Raw genomic sequence first — 26,038 nt, 5'->3', positions numbered from 1 at the left:
TAAATCATCTTCAATTACCAGTACGACATCACCCACCTTTGGTTCAGAAATACAGCGCGACCACCTGTATCTATGATGGAACTGTGTAAGGTATTCGTGCGACCATCTACGCCAAAAATCTTGGACAAGTCGTTGAGTAAAGTGCCACCTGTTGAGAGTACTGATGTTGGATTTCTGAAAATCGGATTCGGGAACAAGTACCAAAGGTTCTCCTACAAGGAAGTGGCCTGGCGTCAATGGGCAAGGATCATCCGGACTACAATTAATTGAGGAGAGCGGTCTTGAATTAAGGCACGCTTCGATTTGGGCTAGCACTGTGGTCAATTCTTCGAAGGTAAGAGTGCTAGTGCCGATGACACGCCTTAGATGGTGTTTAGTGGATTTCACTCCAGCCTCCCAAAGCCCTCCGAAATTCGGAGAGTGGGGTGGAATAAAATTCCAGTTGGTGCCGTTGGTTGCAAGCCAATCAGCGATATCAGAGGATACGCCGAACCTTTCTTGTTTAAACAAGACCTTTAGCTCCTTGTTAGCTCCTACAAAGGTAGTGCCGTTATCGCTCCACAGTTCACTACAATGGCCACGTCTGGATGTGAAGCGTTTGAAAGCGGATATAAAGGTTTGAGAAGTCATATCGCTCACGACTTCCAAATGAATTGCCCGAGTGGCCATGCAGACAAATAAACATATATATCCCTTTGTGGAGTGATAACCACGACCCTTCGTAGTTCTTACGCTAATTGGACCCGCATAGTCCACACCACTATGGAGAAAAGGTCGGCTAGCATTCACACGAGCTGAAGGCAACTGTCCCATTAAAGGATGCTTGGGTCGAGCAGAATGACGGATGCAAATCACACACTTATGAATATATTGCCTGACAACCCCCTTTGCATTAATGATCCAATATTTGGATCTTAAATAATTGAGCACTAATTGAGGTCCACCGTGCAACGTACGCTCGTGGGCATCTGCTATTAAAAGGGTAGTAAGGTGTGATTTGTGAGGCATAATTACAGGATGCTTCATATCCTGTGTAATATTAGCCTTTTGCAGCCTTCCGCCAACTCTCAATACTCCATTCTGATCGAGATACGGATTCAGTGAGGTAAGATTTCCTTTTTTATCTATTTTCCTTGTCTTCTTTAAGCTATCTATTTCTTCTCTGAAATTTTGTAATTGACATATTTTTATGCATGCTAATAAGGCTTCATTAATTTCTGTAAATATTAATCTAGGTTTAAAATTACTTTTATTTTTAAGTTTCAGGAATCTTCTACAGTACGCAATCACACGGGTAAGTCTATTTAACGATGAAAATTTGGAAATAATATCTTCAGAACTACAGGTAAGTGTATTTGTAAATATTTTTGTCTTTATTTCTAATTCTGTTTGTGTCATTTCTCCTTTGTTATAATGTATTTGATTTTCTCTTAGCCATTCAGGACCAGATTTCCACATCTCTAAATTTGCAAATGCTGATGGTAAAACGCCACGTGATGCATAATCTGCAGGGTTGTCATTGGATCGTACATGTGACCACTGATGAGCATCCATAGTAGTGAGTATCTCAGATACCCTGTTAGCCACAAAAGTCTTCCACCTACTAGGATGACTCCTAAGCCAAGCCAGAACAACGGTTGAATCCGTCCAGGCGTGGACGTTTTCTTTGGCAACTTCTAAGGTTTCTGAGATCTCATGAAGTAACCGCGCAAGCAAGACCGCACCACAGAGTTCCAATCTTGGAATACTCACTTCCTTTATTGGGGCCACTTTGGTCTTCGAAGACAACAAAATAACATGAACGATTCCATCACAATCGACAACTCTGGCATAAACAACGGCTGCATATGCATCATTGGATGCGTCACAAAATCCTTGTAGTTCCAATGTCGCATTATCGTACGTTCCTAGCCACCGATGCATACGAAACTGGGTAAGATGACCAAGAGTGTTACGAAATACTAACCACTCTTCCAACAAATGAGAAGGAAGCTCATCATCCCAATCGATACCGGTCAGCCAAATCTTTTGAATGAATATTTTGGCTGTTACTATGACCGGTGCAAGCCAACCTAAAGGATCGTACAGCTTCGCGATATCAGAAATTACCTTTCTCTTAACAACAGGAGTTTCTAATTCAGGAAGTTGTACAGTGTATTGAAATTCGTCTGTAGTTCTATTCCACGTTAAACCTAAAATTTTGAGTACTTCATCTGTTTTAATTTCTAAACTATCTTGTATTCCTGATTCTTCTTTTATTTCCTTCAAAAGTTTTTCACTATTGCTTGACCATTTCTGCAATTGGAAACCACCCCGATTTAGCATCTGATTCATCTTCTTATAAATTTCTACACCTTCAGCTACTGATTCACAACCCGTCATAAGGTCATCAACATAAAAATCTTTCAACACACTCTCGGTGACCATCGGAAAGTCTTTTCCCTCATCGTGGGCTAGTTGCTGCAGTGCTCTCACAGCAAGATAAGGCGCTGAAGATGTGCCGAATGTGACTCGTAGCAAACGTAAATGCAGTAAATCGAGGTCTGGCTTCTCACGCCATAGAAGACGTTGATAGTCAGCATCTTCTGGGAATACTTTAACCTGTCTGTACATCTTTACAATGTCGGCTACTAGAGCGACAGGATGGCGACGCCATCGCATAATAATATGTCTCAGCTCAGGTTGAAGTGTCGGGCCTACTAACAATTCATTGTTTAGTGATACACCATTGCTGTCAAGACAAGAAGCATCGAAGACGACCCTCAACTTGGAAGTGCTTTTGTCATTCCTAACTACAGCATGGTGTGGCAAATACACAACATCAGACCTTCTAATTTCTGAATCAGGAACTCGTTCCATGTGACCCAAATCTATGTACTCTTGAATAACATTTGAGTACTGATTTCTAAATTCTGGGTTATAGTGGAACTTCTTTTCCAAAGCATAAAAACGTTTGCGAGCAATATTTTCTGTGTTGCCATATTTACAAGACGGGTCTTCGTGTCTAAAAGGTAGCTTGACCACGTATCGTCCGGACTCGTCTCTAATGGTTGTATCAGAAAATATTTGTTCGCACCTTTGTTCATCAGCAGTTAGATGTTTCTTATGTGAGGATTCTTGGTCTGACTCCAATTCCCAAAACTTTTTCAGAAGGTCATCGCAATTAATCTGAGTATGCAACCCTACAACTACATTGTAAGACTTCTCGGTACCATGGTGATGGGGATCACGTATATTACCAGAAAGGATCCAACCAAGTGTCGTCTTTTGAGCGACTGGAGTTCCCGGTGGACCTTTGATTACACCTTGTAACAAAATCTGGCCATATACGCCTGCTCCTAAAATTAAATCTATCTTATTTGGCACACCATATGATGGGTCTGCCAAATCCATGGTAGAGAGAGTTGATGGAACCGAAACGATCCTCTTTTCAGGAAGTAATGACGTAAGCTTACTAAGCACATACGCCTTGGTGCTCAAAACAAAAGAAGGGTCTAGACGTGAGTGAAATCTAAAATCAACCATCGCTCGAGAGGGTAAAGTACCGCTCTCCTCATCGCCTAGCCTGGATATGTGGGCTCTGGTAGGAATCTTCTTCAAACCGAGAAGCTGAACGGCAGATTCCGTAATAAACGAAGCTTGAGAGCCTTGGTCTAGCAGTGCCCTCAAAACTACGGTGGCTCTGTTCTTTGACTTGACCTCCACTAATGCCGTGGCCAATAAAGACTGGCTGGGAAAATCAGAAAAACAAGATACAACATTAGTGGACTCAACTGGTGAACTAGATGTTGCAGCAACAACATCGGCGACTGACTTCTCATTGTCAGTTGATTTAGAAAGGTTTTTGGGGTGCAAAAGTGAATGATGTCGCTTCTTACATAAACGGCATCTTGTTGAGTGGCGGCAATTATAAACAGTGTGATTCTTTCCTAGGCAGTTAAAACAAATATGATTAGTGCGGGCAAACTCGCGACGAGAGTCTGTGTCTTGCTTTGCAAATTCCTTACAATTATACAACCTGTGATCTCCAGAACACAAAATACATGATTCAGAGGCAACGTGAAACATTTTAACATTATTCCTATTAACAATTGGCTTAATTAATTTAGGATCTAAATACTCCAAAGCACGAAACCTTGACTCTAAAAATATTTTAAATTCAGTAAAAGTTGGTAAGTTATCACATGCGCTAATTTGTGATTCCCATAATTTCCGAGAATCAAAATCCAATTTGGAGCTAATAATAAAAATAACAATTACATCCCATGAGTCTACATCAATTCTTAGAGTACGTAAACCCTGCAAACAATCAACTGTGTTGTCCAATAAACCCTTTATTGCCGCAGAGGACTCCTTAGTAAGAGCAGGTTGATTTATTAGCCGCTTTAACATATTGTTGGATAAAAACTTTTTATTATCATAGCGCTTTGTTAAAGTAGTCCAACATTCCCTATAATTAGCCGCTGTAACGGGCGTATGTCGGAGCAACTGTTCAGCCTCCCCCGATAGATGTCCCTTTAAATAGTGAAGCTTCTGGACATCATCAAGAGCTTCATTCTTATCGATCAACGATAAAAACAAATCACGAAAAGAGGTCCACTCAGTGTATTGCCCCGAGAAATTAGGCAAAGAAATTTTTGGCAACTTTACATTTAAATTATTAGTCTTTAAGGTTGATTGTTTTACTTCTACAGGATTATTGTAAATTTCAAAGTTTATCATGTGTTGTTTTAATTCAGTTTTATATTCTATGTAGATTTCTTCTGTTTTTTCATATATATCTGTTGTAAAATACTTATTCTTTTCTAAATCTATTTGTGATGCAATTTCTATTATACTTTTATGTGTTTCTATGAATTCTTTCCATTTTTGTTCTAATGTTTCTGACCTTGTTTGTACGTAAGCTAGAGTAATTCTTTCTTTTGGTGATTTTCTAAAGTTTATTTGTGATTTTTCTATGTTCCTTTTGCATTCTAATTGAACTCTTATTAATGATTCCATTGTTGACTTTAATTATTTAACTATAACTGAGGCTAAATTATTCTAAGTGTTATTACAAATTTTAAAATTTTACAAGTGTTTTAGAAATACCACAAAAAAATAAAAATCGGGCATGGATTCCCCGTCAGTACACTTTTTATGAAATTATTCTAAGTCTTAAACACTACTTGAAATTTTCTAAGTTCTACAAATTACCACTGAATTTTTCTAAGTTCAAAACTGCCAACTAATAAGGTCTAATATTGCACTGAATAAATCACTTTAATGTACTCGCACTTCACTGCCAAACCTTTGTTCTTACTGCAAGTGGCGCCCCCTGTCGGTAACGCCTGTTTGCACGAATTCTGCTCTCAACCGGACTTTCCTTAGTCCGCCGGAACGGCTCTTCTTTTGGTATCGCCTCACCAATGGCTCCCCCTCCGTGCCCCGGGTAGCACTCCAGCCAGCGGTGTTTCGCCGCTGACGGTCCGCCGAAGTGCGCAAAAATCAGAGTTCGGTCCAAACTTTAAATAGATCCGGCTCGAAGGACCAATGTACAAACGCCACAATCGGATCCATAGAGACCTCTCTGACGAACACTCGAAACACCCGGTGTAACTCAGGGAACTCCGCACTCTTGCACCCAAATAAAACACAAGTTATCAAAGAGCACAAAAGTTTATTTGACTGGCCTCTTATAGCAGCTACAACGACAAGTCACCACCGCGTTTCAGAATACATGTAGCGCCATCTATCTCATCGGTGGGAAAAACAATGTGACAAGTGACATCCAGTGACAAATTGCTGCCATTACTATGCCAGTAACACCGATCAATGTATGTACATTGAACAATCAGGCTTTGTCTTTACATACAAGCTTTGAATTTGGAAACAGCAGACATAGTTCTTTTCCTTTTATTTTTTTATTCATTGATTTTCAAATTACAAGTAATGTTTCAATCATGACAGTGTACCAGGAAATCGGGACATTTATGCATCAAGTACCTACTACCCACACTTGTTTAATTGAGTCTAATTTAAATTGACCCGTGAACCATTTATTAGTGTCACGGGTTTATGCGTCACGTAATAAATGCAACTAGGAATTATATTACATATATTTCTTATATACCTTTCCTCCTTTGTGTTCATATCCTTACCTAAGAGTTGAAGTCATCTTGAACGCTCTACTTCGGTTGCAGTTGCCCTTTAGCCATAGATACTTATTTATTTGTACTATAATCCTATCTAGCAGTAGTTCTTTGCCGTGCTCTTTTTTTGTTTCCGAGAGGGAAACCTCCAACTGGCACCCGGTGCTGTAAGCGCCGCAGGGTTATGTGGGATTCTTACTGCACTAAAACCTGCCCAGTGCCGTGCCGACTCAGCTGTATTCAAAAACGATCTTAACTTCTTATTCAAATAACTCATTATTTTATAATTACCAGTACTACTGTATTGGCACTCTCTGCTTCTCTTTAAAAATTTAAACAATGTAAGAATTTTTCTGTGTGACAAATTACCCGCACGAAATAGTAATGATTCCAAATCCATCTAAATCACCTACCGCGCCGGGAGGCCCTATCTGCGCCTTCGGCGCCTCCTTCTCCGCACGGGATCAGCGCGCTCCCTGACCCGTTCGGCGTCTTCCTTGGTAAGCATAACGCGCTCGCAGAATGCAACCACGCTATCCCACGCCTCGCCAGAACGGACCATTGCTGCGACGACAGCCTCCGGGGAGAGGTCTGGTCCTATCCGTTGCACCAGGATCCGCCGCTCGGACTGCCACGCTGGACAGTGCTCGAGCGTGTGCTGCGCGGAATCCTGGGCATGCCCGCAGTGGTGGCACTGCGCTGTCGCTTACCTGCCTATTCTATGCAGATACTCACCGAAGCAGCCATGTCCGGTGAGCATCTGTGTCAGCCGGTAGGTGACGCATTTCCTCCTTTTGAGCCATGCTCGGAAGTTGGGCAGTACTGCACGGACTACGCGTTGGCGTGCGCCCCGTGACTCCTGTAGCCGCTCACGCCAGCGTCTTAGGGCGCGCTAGCTGGCTCTCGTCCGAAGCATTTTAACCGTCTCAGGATCAGCCCTCTGGCGGAGACCGCGGATCTTAAAGAAGATCTCTGCGGTCATATCCGCCAGAATGTCCAGGGGCGGGAACCGCCCCAGGAGTGTGGCCGCCTCGTACGATATGGTACGGTACCCTCGCGTACGTATGGACTCTGATCGCGATCAAACGCTGCGCGGCATTCAATTTGGCCGCACGGCGCCGGCAGCCCGACAGTCTTTACGACCATACGGGCGCACCGTAGAGCGCGAGAGAGTGCACGACACCTGCGTAGAGGCGACGGACTTCCTCCTTCGGTCCCCCGAGATTTGGCAGCAGTCTATGCAACGCACCCGCTACCTTATGAATTCGGGGGACGAGACGGCTAAAATGCTCGTCGAAATTCCAGCGGCTATTCAACCCCGAGATACTTTAAGCACTTCCCACTTCAATGACTGCGTCACCTACCCGCACTGACATGCAGGGTGGTCTCACATTCGGCCTTAGGCCGTGGAACCATAACGCCTCGGTCTTGTTCGATGCTATGCGAAGACCCAAGGCGTTTATTTGATCGACAACGCGTGCCACCCCTAGTTCGGCTAACCTCGCCGTCCTTTCATAGGACTCTCCCTCCGCCAGGACCAAGGTGTCGTCACTTTATTTCTGCCTAATAACAACAGTTTAATACTGTTGTTATTAGGCGCTGGGTTGGAAGGATGTAAGGGAGACATACTTATGAGAGGCTTTCCAACCTAGTTTTCAGGAATAGCCATGGGGTGTAGTAGGGTTCTGTGGCCTGACCAACTTGAGGCCAGACTAATATTGTCTGGGGTTTATTAGAGAAAAATTTAAACCCCTGTAATTTTAAAAGATAGAAATAGATACGGCTCTAGCGCTGTTGAAATCAAAACGAGTTCTGCAACCTTTAAAAAGATGCTTAGTGTATGTTCCTAACAGAAAAAATGATATTATTTTACAGCAGGTGCCGTAAAATAAAGTAGAATTCGAAATTATGTCAGCAAGTAACAAAGTAGGTATAATAACTTGTGAAGGCCATTAAATATGAAGTCAAAGACATTAAGATAAAAGTAAGCAAGCTCCCTTATAAGGAAATAAAGGAAGTGCCAATATTTCACGCCATGACCTTTTCTTCTTTTCAACGACAGGAAAAATTCTGTCTTAAATATTTCACCTATTGATATATTAAGTATGTACTTTAAGTTATTATTTTTGAAACATAAGTTTGAAAGCTTTTAAGCATTCTTCAGGGTAGGTAATTACTCATTTCGATAGATTCACAAACCAATGGAAGTTGTGTTATTAATAAATAGGTATGTGCCTAATTCGTTGAAATTGTTAAAATATTATCTTTGTGTACTTAAGTAAACAGGTTATTTTAGTTTTAAGTCACGAAAAAGTTCAGTGTATATACTACATCTATAACCTACCTACTCACATGATCAAATTGCGAGTCGATATAAATATATTGAATATTAATGAATAAAGTGACATTATTTTTATAACGCCTATGAATATTCTAAAGAATAATTGGTATATGTAGGTATATATATAAATGTGAATGAATTACAAAGATTTTGTGTTCGCCAAAAAGAACCGGTGCGGTTTCGAGGATGGCGCGAGGCCCGCGGAAAATTAATATTCAAAAACTGATCGACTAATAAAAGGTGGGTGTAGTCCTACCTAATACCTCTATTATGCGCATATTTTTTAATACATAAGAGTAACAGACGAGCAGTCCTCTTGATGGTAAGTGGCTATTGACGCACATGGTACATCTGCAATTGATTACAGATGTAAATGGGCGTCCATAGCCACTATGGACTGACCCACTTAAGATCACCTTTTTTTGTAATATAGGATTCTACACAAAGGATTCCACCACCTTGAAATATCTCTAACTTGGTACCCGAGAATCTGTTTAATGTTGTTATAATATAATTTAATTTGTATGTGTACCTTTAGTAGATTCTGTGACTCTGAAAGCTGCTAGCATCGTAAGGTAAGCGATAAAAGAAATAGTTAAGTAGGTACACAAAGCGTTTGTCCCTGTACTTCCGGGACTAGAATAGGGCTACGGTATCCCCTGCCTGTCGTAGGAGGCGACTAAAAGGGTGCTTCCGGGGTTGCGGACGGCAAGAGTGGGAGCTCGAACCGTCCAGCAAGGGACCCCGGGAAGGACGGCGGTATGTGTGGTCGCATGGTGTGGGAGGAGCGAAAACTGCTCCCCCAGGGTAGAGCCCGTTGGGCATCGCGCTTGGAGGGCTCCGGTTGTGTTCCGTTGGAGATCCCGGAGTTCTCCAACAAGCGTTGAGGACGGCCACCGGGGGGGTTTTAGTGCGGTAAAAATCCCACATAACCCGGCGTCGCTCCCACGTCGTCGGGTACCTTTTGAAGGTTTCCCCCTCGAGAAAAAAAAAAAAAAAATGGTACACAAAGCGTTTTCAAGGTAAGTACCTAGATGCTTTTTCTATGACCGAACTATGACTCGAATCCTGAAGTTTATAACAAAGTTCCATGACTACTTAATGGACTACTTAATACTTGAATTTCAAAAAAGATATCCATTTACGTTGCAATGCATAGATGTTCATTTTGCAAGATCACTTTTTGCTACTTTTATACTATAAAGCGATGATTCGCAGTCATTTTTGACCAGGAGCTAAAATTATATTTTTATAATATTTAATATGGCACGTGATCAGCAGCGTAACAATATAATTCAGAATTAAAGTTTAGGTTAGTTATTAAACACTTTACCTAAAGTGTTAAACGAGCTCGTTGGCGGTTAAAACTTTTTATTGTAAGTAAATGTCATATTAATCAATATATATTTTAGGACTGTGCATGACGAGAACAGAAACCTGATGGTGAAAGACCTTTTCATTGTCAGTTTAAACTTGAAAGGTTATTGAACCGTATATATGTGTAGAGTGCATTACATAAATAAGAAGAACGTAAGTAACGGAACAATTTATACATTAATCTTAACAAAAGACTAACGGTCTTTACGGTAATGCATCAGGTTAAGAATTTATACCTTAATAATTATGATGGAGAAAGGTTCAAGTGGTAAGATATGTTCTAACTTAGTCCTCGGGTCCTTTTAAGCAGCTCGTCTGTGGCCGACCTCTGGTTCCAATCATATCCTAGAGTTGATGACAAAGAAGCGCCAGTGGATATTATCGGGTAGGCAGCGTGCGCGTTACTTACTATTTCCATAATACGAGTATTAAATAAGGTAATGGGCATAATTTTAGACTTGGTGTCCCTGACGCTACAAGAAACCAGTGGTCAAGTCGGATATTGATGAATATAAAAAAAAATTACATCCTTGTTGTGTTATCTTGTGACGTATTGATTTATTTTAAGTCTTAATCACCCACTGGCTTAAATTTGTTGAAATATTTTTTTACCTTATTATACGAGCTTTATGTTTACGCGCTTATGTCACTCCTTGTAGAGATCTCTGCATAATACATATTGTTTAAATGATAGTTACTTTACTATGAACACTTTAATTTAGCTTAGAAGTACATATAGGTAATTGGTATATTTAGCTGGTATAATACAAATTAGGTACCTACCGTTAAAAGAAGAGTGAAGAGACAAATTAGAAAGTTAAATCATATAGATACCTATGTCAGTAGGTAAGTAACTACAAAGTAATGCATGAAAAGGATTATTAAACAAATCACGCTAAAATTAATTATCTATGATATATTGATATCTGTAACATATCTAAAAAAATAAAAACATGATAAAAGCGAAGAAATTGATATATTTTTTTATAAATTAGATACCTATTATTACTACTTTTTTATTTAATACTGGCAAAAAATGTTGTACTTACATGTAACCAAATTGTAGAATATATCTGTAAGAAGAATACGAGTAATAATATTGGAAAATAGTTAGTGTATTTCGTGAATTGTCTCTTTAGTTGTAGACCAGGATACGGCTATGACACAGTATAAGGAGTGGCTATGGTTGAGAGCGGCAAGAGTGTGAGCTCGAACCGCAAGGGCAGCGATCTCGAGAAGGACGGTATAGTGTCACAACTCCCATACCGTGGTACGCACCAGACGGTGTGGTGAGCGTCAATCTCACCTGGGTGGAGCTCGACGGGGTAGCGCGCTAAAAGGACTCTGATTGTGTTCCTTTGGAGATCCCGGATTCCTCTACGTAGCACCGTTGAAAGCCACCGGAGGGGTTTTGAGCGATAAAAACCCAGTATCGCTCCAACGGCACCGGGTACCTTGTGAAGGCTTCCCCCTCGAGAAAAAGATGTTTTGTGAGGTATTTTGTGAATATAATACGTCATAGGGCCATACCATACAATATTATTTTCCGTCTTTATAGGTAGCCTAATAACGAGAGATGATGTGCAAAAACCAATATTGGCTCAAAGATCTCTACTTACTTGCAATTTCTGTTTAGTTACATTTGTTTGCACAATTGCTCATCACAGTCGTAGTATAAAGGATGTAAGATGAATAAGGATTGACCTTCATGTCTGATCAGTCTCATCGTACCTATGTGTGAAAGAGTTGTGTTATTTTTTGTATATTGGTTAATAAGTGTGTTATTGTAGGTTTTGTAAATACTGAATAGTGGGTTTTACCAGTTTTACGTATGAGGCTGTATTATTATGGAGAAATTCGTAGGTAAGTCCAATAAATAGGTACTTCATTCAATCGCAGCAACCGACACTTCTAGATAATTTCATTAATAATTAGTACCTACAAATATTTTTCATAAAAATATAAAGCAATAAAAACCTTTTAAAATCAAAATAGAAATACTTACTTATATATGTATGTATAGTGTAGCTTTAATTATGGTAATGCAGATGTATAAATAACATTTGATGTTTTTCTAATGCTCAAAATATTTTAAGCATTAGAAAAACATTTGATTTTTATTAATATTAATACCCATCGAAAATAATATTCAAATTCATGTGAAAAATTGTTTTTTTTTACCTGTATTATACATATGTGATAAGCACGTTTTATAAATTTCACGGAAGCTAAACAGGTAAACGTGAATCAATTCATATTAAAAAAATAGTAGGTAGGTGCTTTCGTTGAAAAACTAGAGTTCAATGTAAAGATTTTGTTGAGGGGATATTTGTCAGGGTGTTAACAAAACACATGCAATGAAAGGGATTTGTCTTTTAAAAAGCACCAATAACTTTAATGGGTTACATAATTTCAATGAAATACGTTGATACAAACAATATTTTTTCGATCACGCTAAGTCCCAACAAAAACATAACGTGTATAATGAAAAAATAAACAGGTAAAGAAAGATACGAACCAAGAGATTTAAATTGTGTATGAGTACAACGGAAATAAAAATCAAATTATGTGAATATATAATTTATTTTTCTATCTATAATATCATAATATTTTAGCGCGTTAGTAAATATGTTTTGTCGAGACGAAAATTCATGTTTCGTCTAGGACACGATAGATTGTCCCTGTAGTACCGGGACTAGAATAGGGCTACGGTATCCCTTTCCTGTCGTAAGAGGCGACTAAAAGGGGCTTTCGGGGTTGCGGGCGGCAAGAGTGGGAGCTCAAATCGTCCAGCAAGCGACCCCGGGAAGGACAGCGGTTTGTGTAGTCGCATATCGCTGTAATCACCAGGGGATGTGAGAGGAGCGTAAATTGCTCCCCCCAGGGCAGAGCCCGATAAAAGGGCATTGCGTTAGGAGGACTCCGGTTGTGTTCCGTTGGAGATCCCGGAGTTCTCCACCAAACGCTGCGGACGGCCACCGGGGGGGTTTTAGTGCGGTAAAAACCCCACATAACCCGGCGTCACTCCCATGGCGTCGGGTACCTTTTGAAGGTTTCCCACTCGTCAACAAAAAAAAAGGATAAGATAGATAGCGCTGTCAAAAGGGCAGAACAAGCGAATAAGGTATACAAGACTAGTACTCATATCCCCGAACATTCCACCAATCTGCACTTGGTTAGTTTAGTATTCTATACCATAAGCTAAAAGTAAACCAACATTTAATAATTTTGCTAACTTTAGAGTTCTAAATGGAAAAATAAATTTAACTATAGGTACTAATGGAACCTTAAAAACCTTTTCTGAAATCTAGATATTTGGTATTTTTTTTTATAATATACGAGTAGCAGACGAGCATGCAGTCCACCTGATGGTAAGCGGCTACTGCCGCCCGTACCCTTACCATGAGTTTTTATGTTTTGACAAATATGACCGTTTTGATATTTGTTTACGTATTGGCCCATACTATTTCCCAGTTATGATATAATCCGCTAGGGGCGCTGATTGGAAATTGTATGGGCAAATACGTAAACAAATACCAATACTAAGGTGTGGTAAGGGTACTGAGGTCGGCCACAGATGCGCCGCTACCCCTGAGGACTAAGCTGGCACGTCTCAGAAAACTCTGTCTCCCTTACTACACCCTTCAAACCGGAACACAGCAGCGCCTAACACTGCTGTTATTAGGTAGAAATAGGTGTGGCGGTGATGCCGCCGGAGTCGAACCACAAAAGGTTCAACCACCTTTGAAACCTTATGTACCTTATGTATTAAAGATAAACTCCATTGATCAAATGTGCCGACGATGCCGCCATACTCATTATTTCTACTTCATAACAATTTTACGCTGGTTATTTCCGATTTGAAACATATGTCAAGGCAGAAAGATTTATATTTGAACATATAAATGGTAATAGAACGAGTATGGTTCGAGTATGGTACCAATGACTTACCACCGCCACACCTTCTAACGAGACCAGGTCGGTGCGTGAAACAATTCTTGCGTTGTGTGTATGCCGGCTGAACACATACGAGGCGATATACTCGTATTAGTCCTCAGTGGCAACGCATCATCAAACATGTGTGGCAGGTCTTAGATAAAACTGATGTCGTGATTGCAAATGTTTATAGGCAATCGCGAATAACCTGTGACGTATGCTGCTTTGCTATATAAGAAAAAAACTATAGGTTTTTTTTATAATATAGGAGTAGCAGACGAGTTCACCTGATGGTAAGTTGTTACTGTCGCCCACATATGCTATCAAGTCCAGATAGGATTAGATATTCCTACCTTAAGTCGACCACAAATGCGCCGCTGCCCCTGAGGACTAAGCTGGAACGCCTCGGAAAAGTATGTCTCCCTTACCACACCCTTCAAACACACTACTGCTGCGCTTGACACTACTGTTAATAGGCAGAAATAGGCGTGGCGGAGGCGCCGCCGGAGTAAAACCGCAAAGGGTTTTACTACTTTTAAAATAACCCTTCCTTGGCAAAAAGCTAGATCAACATTCTTACTGGCACTATTTGTAGATCAATTTAGATATAACCCATTAATTGACACTGACATTGCAACGAAAAGCGATAGTATACCTAAGGTCAAACAATTACTTGGAGGTCACATACTTTAATGTAGGTGTTTTAAGTTAGAGTTATTTTTAATGTAGGTATCTAACCTTAATTTATAATGACATTTTTGGTTTAATGTAATAAACAGACAACATATTAGCAATTCAATAAAACACATCGATATTGAGATCCGTAAAAGTAAGTTAGCCTTAGCTTTTTGTTTATAAAAGTTAGTTAGTTCGAAAGTCTGGTATTGGAGGTCATTCCGTTTTGAAATTTTTACACGAATTTTTGATTAGTGTGTATCACACGATTTAATAATACTAAGCTGGATGCTATTAATGATGAAAGATAGAACTCTTGTGATCCGTCCTTGCTATATTAAAACTATGAACCCATTGCCATACCTCTTACTAAATATTGTTTCTAACAACTATTTTATTTAATTTCATCATTTTTAACAATGTCCTAACATCATATTCATTTTTTTAATCTTAAACCGTAATTATACAATCGTATTTCTTTTACAATGACGTCAATCAAAGTCTGAGACTACGAAAGGACACGTCATGCAAAAAATAATATAAACAGGTACCTACCTACACGTCATGGTATCAAGAGCGGTAAATTAATTTTCATTGTGGCCGATGTAGTTATTTTCCAGATTAACTTGTTACCTACTAGCTAATCGGAAATGGCGACGTCACAAAGAAACAATATTGAATTAATTTTATAAAAACAGTTAAAAAGTTTTAAAGGTGGTAGAACATTTGAGGTTCGGTTCCGGCGGCACCACCGCCACACCTATTTCTGCCTAATAACAGCAGTGTTAAGCGCTGCTGTGTTCCGTTTTGAAGGGTGTGGTAAGGGAGACATACTTTTCCGAGGCGTTCCAACTTAGTCCTCAGGGGTAGCGGCGCATGCTCGACTGCTACTCCTATATTATAAAAAAGAAAAAAAAAAACTTTAGACAGCGCGGGTATTTTTTATAAATTAACCGGAATTTATAGTTTATAGAAATTATGGCAAGATTTGTACCCTCTATGTTATTATTTTAATATTATGAACTTTACACTCTAAAAAGTAAATAAGATTTTACAAGAAAAACAACCAATGAAAACTTTACATTCAATTTTATTTTATGCAAGAATACAAAATTACCGTTTATAAAACAATTAAACAACACATTTAACATTTTATTACTAAGTGACGAATTAATAAACATCATTGTTTCATAATACAACCGAGAAACAGCAATCAAGATGAACTAAGTGTCGTAATAAAATTAAATTATATTAAATAATAGTCATCTTGAAGGTCTTGAAGGCGTGTAATCTTATAGTCACATAAAAGGTACAGAGTAACTATATAATAACTATACGTAAGTAAGTTCACACTAGTGATTAGAAGTATTATAACTACACAAGTATCTCCGTTATTCGACTGTTCTTGCTGAAGTCTCCGACCAGAATGTCGCTCTCTGTTAATTCGAGCGCCGCTAAGGTGTCGTCCCCACTTCACCTACCCGCATCTGTTTTTAAACTGTAGTATCAAATGAGTCACTTATTACTTTAATGTAACGTTATAAAAATGTGATATCGTTAATATCCAAGCTTCTTATTAACGACGATAACATTCGGCCGTCCTGCTCACACGTTCGTCCTCGATCGTGTATGGTCTGATGCAAGAGCTGCAAAAGAAAACCAGTTGTTTAATGCCTAAGTCCAGGAGAGTTACACATTTTCTTGTAATACCGACTCGCACGTAAGAGGCCCGAACTGTTTATCAAAAACATGGCTTAAACTATACGCATTTTCTTGCAATACCGACTCGCATGTAAAAGGCCCGAACTGTTGATCCGAACCAAGGCTTAAACTAGGTGATGTTCATATAGAATCACACTAGTTGTGTATTACTTAGGTTATAAATCTGCCCCAACAGTGTTCACCACGGATTTCTGTTGCAGGCATAGTTCATAAGGACTCTTTACATAAATGTCATATGCGCGACAGTTATTGAAGCGAATGCATTAGACCATTGTTAAATAATAAAAAACACGGTTATAACTAGGTGATGTTCATATAGGATCACTCTACGTCATGTATCACCGCAGTTTTTGTACCTTGTTTACGATAACATTCGGCCAGTGCTCAACTCAAATTTACTCCAAAAATGCAATATTCACTTAATGTCTTCAAGGTACTCGATGCCTTGGGTCAACCCAACCATATGCATCACCAAGAGACACTCGTGAACATCACACTGCCCGAGGCATCTGCACTAATCCATCTTAACTCCAGATAAATAAAAATCAAACCACAAAGTTTCCTACACCAACAGTAATGACAACATCTAGCTGCCCACTTTACTTATGCCTGGATTCTAAGTCCAATAGTTAAATCTCCAACAACTATTGATTCGATAAAGTTACGCATCAGAATAACGACGTTTATCTTATTAGTCCATTTCGGAATGCTCAACAACCTGTTCAATAACTGTTATACTGATAGATAGATAGATCTATAGTTGGCCACTAAATGAATCTGTGCGACTCAAAATACTATTATAACATTATTTTATTACTACTTAGTACTTCTTTTAATTATTACAATGTTATTTTATACAAATAGTTGCCTTTCCAACGTACGTCTTTTATCAACTGATGAAGCAGTATCAAAATAATAAAATATCGTGAATATTTGAAATGAATGATATCAAAGTTAAAGACTAAATAATGGTAAACCATGAATTTCACACAATATAACACGTAATAAGTTGTATGAACCCATTTTTTTTACGTTATTTATCACAAATTCAAATTATTTCTTTCAAAGTATGGCTACATAACCCACTTGAAAGTCAGAAAGAAATTTTATTACATTAAATTGAATTTATATTCAGTTATAATAATACATACTATTACATGAATTTCAAAATTTAATTAACAAAGCTTAACGGACCCATGCGTTCACGTCAGGGACATACTTGTCAATTGTGCAATAAGCTTAACTACTTAACTTTTTATTTCACCAAAAGTTTTAAATTAAGATTCCCATAAGGAAATTATGGTTTGGGCTATTTTATTGTAAAAGTTATGCATTATACCAGGGGTTCCCAATCTTTTGTAACCCGCGGCGCAGTTACAAGTTTAATATTCTTTCACGGCGCCCTGTGCCCTGTCCTAGCTAACTATTTGAAGAAGACAGTCGAAAGAAATAGGTAACTACTATTATTGTAGTTACCTATTTCTAGGTTTTTCGAAACGAATTTAAAACACCACAATATGAAATTGTACAATACGTTATTATAAAATAATTTAAACGGAAAACAACAAGAAAGACTTGAGGATAACAAAAATAAAATACGATATTTATTCAGTCAAATCAATGTGAAGGGTGAGCTAAGTGATCTCCTCGCAGTTTTTCAAAGCGGGGAATATCACTTGACACTGCTATTCTCATTTCTTGCTCCACATTGATATTTGTTCTTTATCACATCTGAAAACCCAGCTTCACATAGATATGATGTTGCAAACGGAATGAAAATGTTTAATGCTTTGGATGTTAAATTTGGATTTCATTTTGAATCGATGACCAATACGTCAATATTTGTGGTGTCCAATGATTAGAGGATCGACTCACGGCGCCCCTCTTTACTTTCTACGGCGCACCAGGGCGCCGCGGCGCACACTTTGGGAACCCCTGCATTATACTAAGAAAGATTTGCTAGACTTTACGTAAAACGTCGTTTTTTTTTAAATATCAAATAATGTTATGCAAAGAATAAACACATTAAAATGGTCCGTTAATCTAAACGGAGTATAAACAGAGCTTGTCTTACATTGTGTTCCTCGGAAGCGGATTTTTTTTTCGTAGTTATCAAACGGATAGTGTTATTGAATACATACTCGTAAACTACCTACCAAGAAAAATGACTTCAGAAACCGGCCATTATTTAACTATACTTATTTGTGTCTGAATACTTATGACATGACATGATTTTAATAATCTTGTCCAATTCTAATTTTGTCTCATCAGGATCGTCAGATTTAAAACTATAACTGTTTTACATAACATGTGGCTCCTTATCAATCACAACCTAAAATTTCTATGACCTGAAAAAGGTATTTTAAAGTTGATCATGATTTTATACCAGCCAGCCAAACAAACAGTTAGTCAAACTATCTTATGATGCACCTTATTACCGAACAATTCATATTTATTATATATATTTCAAACGCCTCGGCTTCACCTGACTTTTATATAGTTTGTAATAAAAATTATATTAGTGCGTAATATCTGTATATATTATATTAATATAATATGTATCATTTACAACCAACACTCTCAAGGAGACGCTCGATGTTTCTATAGAGAAAACCTAGACATGACGCAATTGTGAACCGTATTAAATTTATATGACAAGTAATTTATTGTATAAGAAAATCCCATCGAAATGTACCTATGCTTTTATTTGATTATATTATTAAACAACATTATTATTCATTTGGCTATGATATACCTATAATAAGAATGAAATCTTCACGTGTTTACATCGAATATATTTGAAAAAGAAAAATTTTTGTCTGTCGGTTTGTATGTTTGAAAATGCATTAAAACCGAAACTACGAAGTTGATGTCAAAAGTATACATTTTTTTAAACATTATATGACCAGGTAATGGAGTATTCCAAATTACCAACGTACTCCGTGATCTTGACAGACGGCATTGTATAATTCACATTATATTTTGAATCCACATGAACAAAGTCGCAGCAAGACTCGTTTTAAAAATGCAATTCAAATTATATTCTGAATCCACATGAACAAAGTCGCAGGCAAGACTCATTTTAAATATGGTATACAAGAGACTATCTAAATTTATGTAGGCTTCAGTGACCGTTTCTCACTTAATACGTATAATAACTTAATTTCTGTTACTTGTAAATAGAACTAAGCTCAAGTTATAAAAGCATCAATTTATTATTATTATTATTATTATTTTACTTAAAATTATTTATTCTGAATCTCATACAAAGTGGATCCCGTTTATCATTTCGTAAGTGGCTCACATTATTGATAATATCGATAGTCTAAGCGTCTCAACGTTTAAGGTACAAAACTTCATTTACCAGTATTTGATAGTGCCCAATTTTCAAACAAAAAGGACGTGTAATGTTTCAAATTCAAATTCAAATTTAAAGTTTTCAAATTAAGAGATGTAATGAAATATTAATACAAAACGAAGCGTTGCATAATTAATTTAAAACAGACATCTAATATTCTGTATAAGTGAGTCAGTCAGAAGTAGAATGGGAGACTTTTTTTTTTAAATATAATATTCCAAAGACCGCAGCGTATAAGTTTCTCAGTTTTCTTATAGATCATTAACTGATGTGCATTTCTACTTTATGGGTGTCAAAACACAGTAGTACACAGTACTGCGCGAGATCGCCTAGAATTGATGGAAAGCTCAAATTTGGCGACGTACTCCTTGCTTCTTTCATAACAAATACGTATCAAGTATATGAAATCAAAAGGAAACTTTCATTGATCTATAAAATGAAAATGTGAACAATGTAGATGTGAATGCCAGTTTATTTTTAAATAAAGCCAATTTATATCCATATAAACATAAAACCTTAAACTCATTGACCATTTCCCTCGTGGGTACAATCAGCCACTCAATACGGTGGTCGTGACACTTATTTGCAGCCAGTTAAATATTTACCACGTAGATATTATACATTTCTGTACAATTATGAATAATCAAAATTTTGCAACCTAATAAACGTGTCAGTTATATCAAGTAGGTATACTGTACTCTGTAACTGCCTTTGTTGTTACCGCATAGTCCCTTCCATACAATAATAACAAACGCATATACGTAAATCCAGTTGATTCAACATTAAAAGTTATCAAAAATAAATACAAATCTAATCTGTATGCAATTTATGGCGTACATTAGCCTATATTAACAACCATTAGGTTCCCATATATGCCTCTCTATATCTATACAGCCTGACATTTAAGAATAAAGACCCTTAAAATATGTTCATAAGTTGGTGTATTTATATATATTTCATAAGTAGGTGTACCTTTAGACCAATTAGGATTTACTTTTCACACCACAGACTATAGCCAAATGATCAGAGTTACCACAAGCACTGCTTTGCAAAATTTTTTTTTAGACACTTTCACAGAAAATGAACTTATTTTGAAGTAAACTCTTCAGTTTATAATGTTAACAAGTAATTTGAGAAGAGTAAAGTTTGTTCACAAAATTTAAGAATATTGTTTTCAGAGGGTATTAACTTATCATTTAATTATTAGTTAATTTATGTAACAATTAGGACAATTCGTTCCAGTATTAAGAATTATCGGTATGCACAATTGTACTACATATATATTTTTTTAAATTGAGCCTCCAATTATAATAGCAACAATAATTATATTAATCAATTATATCTTGTTTTCAACATACTAGTCTCAATCTATCCATTCAAATACTTTGCCCTTACATCAAAGACATTTATCTACCTTCATTTTTACTTATTACCGAGATTGAACTCACATATGACAAAATAATGTTTTAACTCACGGTTTTTAGTCCTGTGTCAAGGATGTTCGTACTTACGAATCGCCGTTCATGATTGCGAGCTGGATTCTTGCACTTCTGATATTAAATAATAGTCATCTTGAAGGTCTTGAAGGCGTGTAATCTTATAGTCACATAAAAGGTACAGAGTAACTATATAATAACTATACGTAAGTAAGTTCACACTAGTGATTAGAAGTATTATAACTACACAAGTATCTCCGTTATTCGACTGTTCTTGCTGAAGTCTCCGACCAGAATGTCGCTCTCTGTTAATTCGAGCGCCGCTAAGGTGTCGTCCCCACTTCACCTACCCGCATCTGTTTTTAAACTGTAGTATCAAATGAGTCACTTATTACTTTAATGTAACGTTATAAAAATGTGATATCGTTAATATCCAAGCTTCTTATTAACGACGATAACAATTACTTAATTATTAATAACTTTAGATCGCAAGATGATAAGACACGACCTTATCATTAATTTGATTTAGGAATGATAAGTCATACAAATAGTCGTTAATTTTTAATCTTTGTTACATAATAACGACATTATCCGTACACATATTATATCATTCAAAAGATCCCACGCATCATAACATCGGTGGACATTTCAATAATTACATTGTACTTAAGCCAAGTAAATTCGTATTCGTAACAAAGTAATATCAATCAGTTCTTGTGTATTAGTGACACTTTTTATAGTGAGTTGAATGTTTATTTTCCTATCATTATTGTTAGTTTCCTTATTTTTTCTTGAATCTAGTTAAAAGCCAATGAACATTATTGCAGGACCTGTAAGTGTTTCTCAATTTACAGTAACGCCTCATTATTGTTGAATGACGTTGCTATTGGTAATTTATGCGGTCACTTTACGGTCCAATTTCAATTAATGTGTGTGTATAAAGCATAAGGTGCGAACTAACGTTGCGGGCAGACGGATTTCGTATTTTAAATAGACATGCATGTTAGTTTGTTGTTAGTTTTAATTCGGTGCTTATTGGTGTTGTGCGTTTGATATTTGTGATCGCTTCGATATAAAAATGTAAATACGATATGTCTGTGTGAATACATTACTGTGAGACGAAAACAAAGATGTTAAATCGCAAGGTGGATTTCCCTGACGAATGAGTCGTGAACTCGGCTCAGTTAGTTGCGTACCGCCGCACCAACCGTGTCCATCGCAGAGAGGTATGTGCGTCCGTTTAATCGTTTTTTAATGATTTTCCTACGTTTCGTCAATTAAAGTGCCATCGTTTCCTAATGTCACAGCCGATTTATTATAAGGTCGAACCGGCCTTGACTAATCGCCGATTTAGTTCGATCGACGTTAGTGAAGATTGACGTTATATTATATACAATAGCATTTCAAATAAGAATACGTTACTTCTGAAACGAATAAAGTTTAATATTTTCAAGTGACAAATAAGATATTTATTGGTGCAATTAGTGAAGTCTGCGTGGAAATTAACATACGACTAAGTGATAAAACATGTGCTTTAAAAATAACGTGGAATAAATTAGGTGGTGTAATAAATAATTAGGAATGCCATTTAAAAATAAAAATTCGTTTAGAAGCAAGTCTTACTTAGAGCGTAGGGAGTCATCGACGTCGATAGAATGTGAAATTAATAATTTTGTAAATGATACGAATATTCACACATTGTCGGAATCGACAATCACAACAGTTGTAACGGAAGATGTCCATTCATTCGCGCGAGTGCTCTCAAAAACAGAAAATGGGGTGAAAATTAAAAATATCGATAAATTTAATTCTGGCCCAATATTCGAGTTGACAGAAAGTAATAGTTTCAATAACAAGGATGCGCTAAACGTACAGACAGACACATTAACTATAGATAATAACGAGGTCTCCGAGCAAAATAACTGTCCTTCGTAAGTATACGCATAAACTTGGGAAGATGTAATCACTTAACCACATATTTACGGTAATGTATTATTTACGATATTTACACGGTTGTGATTAGAACAGACATTAGCTGGACTGCCAAGCACCACTCAGGATTGTGTAGCTAAATAATTATAATACCACTTGTTAATAAAAACTAATTTTACATTATTATTAGATTAAAGTAACGATCTGAGATATATTATGTAATATTTTGCCGAAAAAACAATAGCAACAATTGTGATGTATTATAAGGATTAGGTATTCAAATTCAATGTGCTTGTTTAATAAACATACAACTTAGAGTATTAATAAAACTTTTTCTTAGGGAGGGCCATCACAAAAGGCCATAAAAATATATTTATTTAAAAATTCTTTAATTGTTTCTTAAGAAAATAAAAACCAAAATTTAAAAATAACTTCATGGTATCTAAAAGTGTTAATGGCAATAATTAGGTGATTTCTTTCATAATAATAATAATAATAATATGAAATCTTTGTGGTAATGTCCTCCTTTTGCGATTCGATCGATCGTTATTAAACGATTCCTAATGACGACAAACGTGAATAAATAATCAGTGCGATTTTATTTACTTTATGGATTGAAACAAATAAACGTAATTATTATCAATAATAACACAGATTGATAATTAATTAAATAGGTTCGAATAAACTTTTAGTAGTAAACAATATTATGCATGATTATTTTAACGAATAAATATGGTCACCTAATTCATTTAAAGTGATATATGCAATTATACACTATAACTTGTGTAGGTTCTTATATATTTGTTTTGTGCAGTTATTTGCGTGAATAGCCTAATGATAAAAACATATGCGTTAAAATTTCTTAAATATCATTTAAAGTGTGGCATCGCTGACAATATGAAATGTTTATACTATTTTATTAAGTAAATAACATTTGTAAACACCTAAACCCAATTTTTTGATTAAAACTTAATGATATGAAAAATAAAAAGGTTTAGAAACAGCAAAGATGCTCAAAAATTATAATGGTAATTGTAAAGCTACTGATTCGATCTGTAACACTAAAATCATAAACCGTTATCAGCTTAATTTCTTTGGCATTGGCAGATAATTAATTATCTAATCAATTACTGTATTGAAAATTAATTAATTTTTACTCTTAAATAAATCTTTGCGCATTATAAACATTTCCTTGTCCATATAATTTTCCAAATACTTATTGAAGACCATGATAAAAATATTTATTGTAACTATCTCATTTTTTCAGATTTTTTTGTATAATTATTGCCTCAAAATATTGTTAAGCATATTTAAGTCGGAAGCAATGGAAAGCTTCCCGGAAGGCGCAAAATGTCCTCTCGTAGTTGGCACTTGGGGCCGCAATCCCATTTTTATCCTTACACAGCGCCTATATCCATTGCCAAGATATAAATACCAATTAATTTCAAGATCAATCAATTATTATCGAAAAAATCAACATATTGACTTGAATACCTACTTTAGTAACTTATTAAGTGGTTCAATAATTACCAACAACTTATTTACTCGTTATAATGTAATGACACAGTATAAGGATCTATACTTATGTTGTGGTAATGATCAAATAATATTTTACAGTGTGGGTCGCGACTCCCTGGAGCTCGCATCACCTCTGTTAGACGTAGCGAGGAGTCGCGAAAGCCTATTAAAAACAAATACCAAAAATGTTTAAAAGATATATTTACCAATAAAAATGTAAAAAGACACTTGTAGCTGCTTAAATACAAATTTAACTGATACCTAATTATAAAAGAAATGTTCTACGAATTTGTGACAGAACATGACAAATACTTATATAGGTGCATAAGCCAAAGTTTGTGGGTTAAATTGGCAAAAAATATGTATTGTTTGTGAGTGTATTAACGATATTAGAATGGAATATTTACAGTTGAATACCTTCAAATTACAGAATAACGAACTGGTAATGCATTGACGTAAAGATCTACCACAAAATCTACTACGAACTGTAGCTAGGAAAGTAGGTATATTATCACTTAACGGGACCGTCTACGGTTCATACCTAGGTGAAGAGAGTTTTAAGATTAATTTTAATAAATGGGTTTGTGTTTGTAATTTTGAAATGACCGAATTTTTCCAAGCTGATGGATATGTTTTCATATATATATATTATGATATAAGAGTAGCAGACGAGCATGTAGTCCACCTGATGGTAAGTGGCTACTGCCGCCCATGGTTGCCGATCTGGCCCATCTGTAATCAACTCCAGATAGGATTAGATATTCCTACCTGAGGTCGGCCACAGATGCGCCGCTACCCCTGAGGACTAAGCTGGATCTGTCTCCCTTACCACACCCTTCAAACCGGAACACAGCAGCGCCTAACGCTGCTGTTATTGGGTAGAACAAGGTGAGTCGAACCACATAGGGTTCTACCACCTTCAATATAGTAAGATATCAAAACACAATATCTATAAACAACGTATGAGATGTTGAGTTACTGAAGCTTTCTATTCATAACCCCATAATAGAATTCCCCATAGACATTAGCCATGGAAATAAATAAATTAGAACTTAGACTTAAACTTAACTTAAAATCTAATCTTATACCATAGTAAAGATTACTCACTCCTAACAAGAAAATGTAACCAGTTTTGAGAATTGAAATAGTTGCGTAAAAAAGTTTTGCCACGTCTCCGTGCTAAAATGTCCCTAAAATATTTTAAATACTTATTTATTTATTTTGTAAATTACGCAGTATTAACTAATTATTCGTAAATTTTCTTTAAAAATGTTTTTTATTTGTCAAGAATTAAAAAAAAACGGACAAATCAGCCTTTTGTGGCTTCATTCAATTTCAAGGCGGCGAAGTATCTTTACTAATCTATGTCTTAAACTTAAACGTAGAACGGAGATCTTTATTCATTATTTAGACGCCTACATGGCCTAGAATCGAACCTGGAAACTTCAGCGCATCAAGCCGGTAACGTTTGCATTCCGTCCCGTGAGTCGGTATCAGTTTGTCGGTCTAAGCTAATAATGTACCTATACTACTAGGCAAACTTGAACTTTTGTTTATATCTTAAATTATTTATGGATGCTGTGTAAAGTTTGATAAAGGAAGCACATACGAG

The 26,038-nt window shown here is 36.7% G+C and overlaps 1 protein-coding gene across 3 annotated transcripts in view; it reads left to right on the top strand.

The window, feature by feature from the left end:
- Positions 1 to 26,038, top strand: part of LOC140747441 (multiple C2 and transmembrane domain-containing protein) — an 86,465-nt gene that overhangs the window by 12,756 nt on the left and 47,671 nt on the right. Inside the window, exon 1 of one of the 3 annotated variants that reach the window (XM_073079895.1) lies at positions 11,591 to 11,712. The exons of 1 other annotated variant lie outside the window; for it this stretch is intronic. In XM_073079895.1, coding sequence (XP_072935996.1) covers positions 11,681 to 11,712 — 32 coding nt within the window. In that variant the 5' untranslated portion in view covers positions 11,591 to 11,680. Of the gene's footprint in view, positions 1 to 11,590; positions 11,713 to 21,932; positions 22,203 to 26,038 lie in introns of those variants that run through there. One more of the 3 variants, XM_073079897.1, reaches the window with a different exon arrangement.

The sequence above is a fragment of the Epargyreus clarus genome, unplaced genomic scaffold (assembly GCF_041222505.1).
Source record: "Epargyreus clarus isolate Ecla_fem2 unplaced genomic scaffold, WU_Ecla_fem_2.2 ptg000014l, whole genome shotgun sequence".
In the NCBI taxonomy this organism is placed as follows: Eukaryota; Metazoa; Arthropoda; class Insecta; order Lepidoptera; family Hesperiidae; genus Epargyreus; species Epargyreus clarus.
This window is presented reverse-complemented; position numbering and strand designations above follow the sequence as displayed.